This window comes from Chaetura pelagica, unplaced genomic scaffold (assembly GCF_000747805.2).
Source record: "Chaetura pelagica isolate M959 unplaced genomic scaffold, ChaPel_1.0 scaffold104, whole genome shotgun sequence".
Classification (NCBI taxonomy): Eukaryota; Metazoa; Chordata; class Aves; order Apodiformes; family Apodidae; genus Chaetura; species Chaetura pelagica.
This window is the reverse complement of record NW_009953786.1, coordinates 1,860,930-1,867,952: the sequence shown is the minus strand read 5'-3', so window position 1 is coordinate 1,867,952 and position 7,023 is coordinate 1,860,930. Positions and strand designations below refer to the sequence as shown.

The 7,023-nt window shown below is 38.0% G+C and overlaps 1 protein-coding gene across 1 annotated transcript in view; it reads left to right on the top strand.

Annotated features, from left to right (window-relative positions):
• Positions 1-7,023, top strand: part of DROSHA (drosha, ribonuclease type III) — a 67,237-nt gene that overhangs the window by 23,298 nt on the left and 36,916 nt on the right. Inside the window, exons 13-14 of the mRNA XM_010000891.1 lie at positions 5,413-5,537; positions 6,648-6,747. Coding sequence (XP_009999193.1) covers positions 5,413-5,537; positions 6,648-6,747 — 225 coding nt within the window. The remainder of the gene's footprint in view (positions 1-5,412; positions 5,538-6,647; positions 6,748-7,023) is intronic.

The following is a 7,023-nucleotide window of genomic DNA, read 5'->3' as shown; positions in this document are numbered from 1 at the left end:
CAGTGTGCATGTTAAAAGGAATGGCTATATTTTATGTATGTGAAACTGTAGTTTGCTCTTCTGCTTTCTTATTCTCATATAGTCTTTATGTGCATAATCTCCTCTTTTCCCTGACACAGGACCAGAGAATTAGTAACTATTTGCTATTTTCTTTCATCTTCCTCTTTTAACCCCCTAACTCTATTAAAGTGCTCTATTCATATTCTGCCCTGAATATGGAAAAGGTATTTTCTGCATATGTTAGTTTTTCACATTGTTTCTATGTTGCTGTCACTCACTCTGAGGAATTTTGTGTGCATTAATGAATGCATCCATTAATTTTCAGTGCCAAGCTTGAAACCCCTATGGCCTTATTATTTTTGGAACAATTAGTATTTTAAAGCATATGTTCTCTGAATACAGCTCCTTTCAACTCCAGTATTTATGTGAATTTAACCCATTTTCTGATTTTCACACTTAAGAAATGTGGGTCACAAAAATAGATGATGTCCACTAAAAGTTGTGGGGTTCTGTTTGGTCAGTATCAAAAAGTGGTAACTCAGTAATAGAGGCATATTTTGGACCTAGCATTTTAGACTGCCATGCAGTTTTCTCAGTTGTAATACCTTTCTTTCACCAACTTGATTTTCTGTCTTTGTTCATAGCTCAACTTCTTAGCTTCTCCAGAAAAAGTGTAACTTGGTATCATGCCCAAGAGGAAATTTAGTTTCCTGACTGGAAAACCTGTCCTTCAAATGGCAGTCAAGATGACTTTCTAAATATATTTTTAAGTTCATATTTGTAAGCATGGCAGCATTACAATTAATGAACTACTTTGGGTTAATAACTTGAGCGGAATAATTTATTTTTCCTTTGATTTCATTGAGTGTTTTCATTCTGGCTTTTTAAACTAAAGGGAAAATAAGATCATTTTTGGAACACAAAATACAGAATACATATGAACTCTCACCGTGGAAAATTCTGCCTGAACTTGGTTAAAACTGAGTGCTGAAGCAGAATCTCATAACGGAAGTTGTTAAGACAGCCATAACTGTTTAGCTTAGCCTACATTGCCTGTGTTTTCTGTGGTACAAGGTACATGGTATTGCACAAGTTGTCAGTATCTATATGGTATACACTGACGTAACTTTAGTGGTTTTGCTGAAGATATGCTGATTTCAGCTGGCTGAAAACATGCTTTTTTGTTTAGCACGAATACATACATGCTCCTTCCTTGTATCACTGAAATGTACATGTCTGTATGCACAAGGCAGTGCAGTTTGTGAGTGGTAGTGTGCATTTTGAGATTTTCTGTGATTTTTACTAATAAAGTCTGTATTCTACAAGACAACTTTTTTAGAGGTGTGTGTGAACATCAAAATATGCAAGCATAAAAGAAATCTGCAAATCTTTGAGAAGTTGTCATGTTGTAAGACCATCTTTAGAACATGTTTTTCTCCAAAGAAGATTGCAATGACTACTTAGTTTGTGGATTTTTTCTGTTCATTGCAGCATATTCTATTGAGTATGAAAGCAAGTGAAAAGCAGTATGAAAGTGTTTTCTATGCATTTTAAAATGTTAGGAAATAGAACAGTTCTGTTATAGAGACAATGTGAAACTGTTTTAGAAAATGACAGCTCTTCAATTCATTTTGTCCACTTGACATAACAGAGTAAAAAACCACTACATTTTATTTTGCTGCTTTCCTCCACAACATCACTTCAGAAATAATTAATCCTCTTGTGAGCCCATCTAGGTTTTATATATGCCTCACTTTAAAAAAAAACCAACAAAACAACTTATGTATGCCTGATGGAGAATGGATAAAATTTTGATAGGCACATAAATCCCATTTACTTAAACAACTAACAATAGTTCAGTATGATTTAAAACCATTTAATTTATTCATGGTGTTTCATTAGTTCAGTGAAACTCTGTTTTGGAATAGATTTAAAGATTCACCAATATAATTCTTTTCAGTACTTCTCTCTTTCTAAAATATTGCTGCTTTTTCACTAGGACAAATGTATGTGGGTTTTAACATACCATTGTTTTCCATCTACATGCAATCTCATCATGTCTTTGACTGTCAGCAAAGTCTTGATTGATAAGCTTTGTAGTAGGAAACAAAGATAATGGGCCTCTGTTCTGATAGAATTTTTTTGGGTTTGATAAGATTTTAAAAGCAAGCTTGTGATTATTTGATGGTCTCTAACTGCACCTTTTTAAAAGAACAGGGGGGTAAAATCTGGAAAAGTAACATCTTATTTGCTTGTGTATTGTCTGTTGGTGCACAGCTTATGCTGTGTTTCTGTGTGGTGCTGTTGCTTCATTTTACCTTCAGAAACAGCACCAGAGATGCAGATACTGCTGAAAAAAAAAAGCATAGTCTAGTTACACCCCTCTCATTACTGTCTGTGAAGGAACAATTGTGATTAAGTTTTAAACAAGTAGGTTTTTTGTCCTGGTTTTACCAGGCATCTATGAACAGCTGTGTAACTGAGTGACAAAACTAGAAGGCAGTGGCATATAAATTAAGAGAAACAGTCTAGTTTTGATCTGGAGTGATATTGAGGCCACCTATTTTACACAGACCCTCCTAGAGGCTTAGTGAAATGAAAGCTTTTGTGCCTTCCATACTTTTGAGGATCAGAATGTTTCTATTTAAGTGTCTAAAATGTGAAATATGTGAATAGGAAAATATTATCCGTAATTTTTTAAAATACATTGATTATAAATGGTGTGCTAAGTATTTCTGTGTATTCTGTTAATCAGACTTTGCCACCTTTGTTCTGAGAGGAGTTGTATAGCAAGGCTGCTTTTTTGAGGGGTGGGAGATAGGAGAATTTTCTAGTTTTAGAGTTGAGATGGGAAAACCAACAAAGAACCTAGGTGAAGATAAAAACTGTTCAAATTGGCTTTGTATAAACCCCACAAAACTAGATAAACTTAAATTTCAGGACTTTAAGCCCTGGTTTAGAGTATAACATTCTGCCTGCTACAAATTGTCCCCCGTTTGTCAGTAGATTCTATTGTCCTAATCTCTTTATATTGGAAGTACTGTGGGGTAAACCTTTTATTTTTTCTTTTATTTATATTTTTTTAAACCTGGCAACATGAGCTAAGTAACTTTTTTTTTCATTTCTCTATTTTTGGTCGTGGAGATGTAACTTTGTGTTCAGTCATCATGTCAAAGGGATGCTTATAAGCATTTTTTCCTTGGAAAATGTTTTCCTGTCTGAATGTCAAAGTTTTAAGTATGTTCTTGTTTTTCTAGAATAGATTGGAAATGTGGCCACCTGATGAGGCTTGCTTTTATTTCTAGAATTGGCTTTGCTTGTCCATGCAGAAAATTATTCCTGTGAACAGTTCTAGCAAGGTGGTTTTGAAAGGTGAAAGCTTTGTTCTTGACACAGATTTAGTTGTTTTCTGAATAGAATGGTGAGAGCTGTTTCTTTAAGCCTGAAACTCATCTGTCACCATCCGATATTTGGATATGTGGCAATTTTTTGTGGTCTTGCCAGGACAAAACAAAGATAACACAACATCAGGTGCACAAATAGGCACTGGGGCTGTTGTGTGGTCGTATGAGAGATGGGGCAGAACCCCATTTGCTTTCTAACACTCCTCACCGCGGTGAGAGGCTAGGGGCAGCTGGACTCTGCCTTTTGTTGTTTTGCAGGACCTGTGAAAAGCTTTAAAGGTGATCCCAAATGGTGAAATTAAAATGCAAACAAGGTCAGATGTCATGTGCACAGCAAACTTTACTGGAGTAACAAAACAAAGTCCCTAGAGCGGATAGGATACGGAGGAAAACAGACAGAAAAGGGAAAGCAGAGATGCAGAGGACAACAAGCAAGAGAATCGTTACCACCACGGTCCAGCGATGTTGTCAGTGGGCGGTGGGGAAGTGCTTCCCTGCACCCATAGTGTCCCAGATTTTTATACAGTTCTTGCCCACTGCACCCCCACTTTTCTGCCTGTACTGGTGAGAAAATCCTTCTATATTTTCTGTGCTCCTCCGAGACAGGAGGCAGGGTATGGTGCCGGGGCTATGTCCTGCAGATAGTCTTTGTTTGGTAATTAATAAGATCAGCCATTGCAAAACAGGAGGTTGAGACAACTGCTTAGTTGATTGCAGTGGATGTTCAGTCCTACCAGGCAGCTTGAGACTGGCAGTCTTTATCTTTTCCTGCTAAGTTGGTAGTTTTCATGAAATCTCAAGGCCTGGTTATCACTAGATATTCTGCTCCATCATCAGCTGAAGAACTCCTTCTCTCCAATCTGAGCATGTCCCACATTAATTCCCCAGTTCTCAGGTACACACTGGGGGGGGGAAGTAAAACAGTTTGGTGGGTTGCTGAGACATCTCTTTAGTCCATCAACAAATCTTGTTTAACTCTTAGATGTCTCAAGACAAACAACAGATATCCTGAATGCGTAAGTACATCACTTATGTCTTGGATTGTGCAGGACAGGCACTATACATCCTGAATGTCATACCATCTTTAAGAAATTCACAATGCTAAATTAAAAGTTTTGAGGTGCAGGTAACTAGAAGTAATGCCCTTTTTCTGAAACCTTAGACAAGCAGAAAATATTTGCCTCATCCAGCTGATTGCAAAGTGGGGAGTAAACAGGCACATAACAAAGCAGCTTGCCAGGCAATGGAGAAAATGTTAGCTTGGACACAAACTGATCCTTCAACTGAGGTTTTTAAATATGTTAGGTAAGTGATCCAGAGCTCTGTAAGCAGCATGTCTTCTACAGAGTCGTGCAATCACTCATTTTCTGTGTTTTTAGAGGTGAAGCGAAAGTTGCTTCCTTCTATGCTGTCCTTTTTAACTTTATAAAGAAATTCTGTTTTGAAGTGTAAAAGGATAAAAGTATTTTCAGTATACAAGTCTGTATTCCTCGTTGTATACATCAGCCTTGGAGCCTTTTCTAAGAGTAGCTTCACAGACTTTTTTAATGCTATTTAGTCAGTGTGATTGAATGGATCTAGTAATGGCTTCACTTGCATTAGGAAATCAGGAACAGGACTAAAATTAGACAGGTAACCTGATTTTAGCAAGCTGTTCAGGCATGTGGCAGCTTGGATGCTAGAATGCTAATCCTGGTGTTATTTTCAGTTTGATGTTTGACCAAAGAAAGTTGTTTTAAGTTTTTGGAAATAATCAAACTCTAAGTTTCCTGACTTGTAAAACGAGAATAAAAATACTTCCTTTTTTCACTGGGAGAGCTAAGTCAATTAACTTTGTTTCAGTCATTGGCATTTCCAAATATTCATTAGAATACTAATGATTAGTGTTAGGTTTCTTATAATAGGATTGGAATATTGCTGCTTTGTGGTTCCTGGATAGTATAGGCTAGATGCAATAAATTTTACATGGAGCTTTTGTCAGTTAAGTATCTTTTGTTTTTTCTCCTAGAAACCCAGCTCAGTCCGTATTGATCAACTGGACCGTGAACAGTTCAATCCTGATGTAATTACTTTCCCCATTATTGTCCACTTTGGGATACGACCTGCTCAACTCAGTTATGCAGGAGATCCTCAGTAAGACATTTTTCCTTCTATGTTCTCATTCAGAAACTCATGGCTTAAATAGAACTTGTTTATGTGGTTAATTGAGTCCAATATAAAGCTTAGTGCTTATGGCATAGGACACCAGCTCTTGTAAATTAAAAAATAGAAGGTATAACTTTTTTTTTTTTTTTTCTGGTAGGATTCAGGATCTGCTGAAGTAAATGTGTATGTGTGTGCAATATGAAATTTCTCAACCTGAGATCACCAATGCTAGGTCAAACCAAAGGTTCTCAAGCTCTGTGTTACTTCTCTGAGGGGCCAGTTGTGGGTTTTGAGAAAGAATAGTGTAACAGGAAGAGAGAAGGGGAGAGAGATTTACCCAGACTTCCAAAGGTCTGTAACACATGGACTTCTGAGCTAGAGGACGTACTGAGATAATTTTGTCTTAACAGCTCTGAGTAGACCTTCCTTCTCTAAATTTCTGCAGTCACTGAATCTTTTTGTGCTGCTGACACGGTGAAGATTCCATTAATCAGTTCTCCAGTTCTAGTGCTATTGGGCATGAGGACTTTTTGTTTCAGAGCTGCTACTCATTTCATTAAATCCTCATCATATCAATGATCAGTGCTGGGTCCAGTCCTGCTCAACATCGTTATCAATGACCTTGATGATGGGTCAGTGTGTCCTTTCAGCAAGTTTGCTGACGACATGAAGCTGGGAGGATTGTCTGATTCACCTTAAGGCTGTGCAGCCATTCAGTGAGATTTGGACAGACTGGAGGGCTGGAGACTTTCTACACCTGTCTGGATAAGTTTCTGATCTGCCCTAGGTTTTTTTGGTCCTGCTCTGGCAGAGGGATTGGACTTGATGATCTTCAGAGGTCCCTTCCAACCCCTAATATTCAGTGATTCTGTGATATCTTACACTTAATAATGAAGAATATAGATGTTTTCTGTTTGGTTTCTTCATGGCATTTATGTTTCTTGCACCCTACCCTATCCTTATGTTCCCTCTCTGCTGCTGTGTCCACTCTGCTGAAACAACTGCAGAGACATGGTCATCTCTCTTGGAGCTGCTGTATTCATAAGGAGAAATTGGTTGTATCAACCAAACTATTTGTTTTCTGGTTTTGTCCTACAGATACCAAAAGCTGTGGAAGAGTTATGTGAAGCTGCGTCACCTGCTGGCTAATAGTCCCAAAGTCAAACAGGCTGATAAACAGAAATTATCACAAAGAGAGGTATGCTTGGCCTTCTTATGACTGATTATTGAGCATGGTAATTCAGGATGGAATAAAGCCATATCATAGAATGGTTTGGGTTGGAAAGGACCTGAAAGATCTTATAGTTGCAACCCTCATGCATGGGTAGGGGCACCTCCTGTGAGACCAGGCTGTCAGAGCCCCATAGCCTTGAACACTTCTGAGGAGGGGACATCCGCAGCCTTTCTGGGCAATGTGTTCCAGTGTCTCACCAGCCTGACAGTCAAGAATTTCTTCCTAATATCCAGTCTAAAT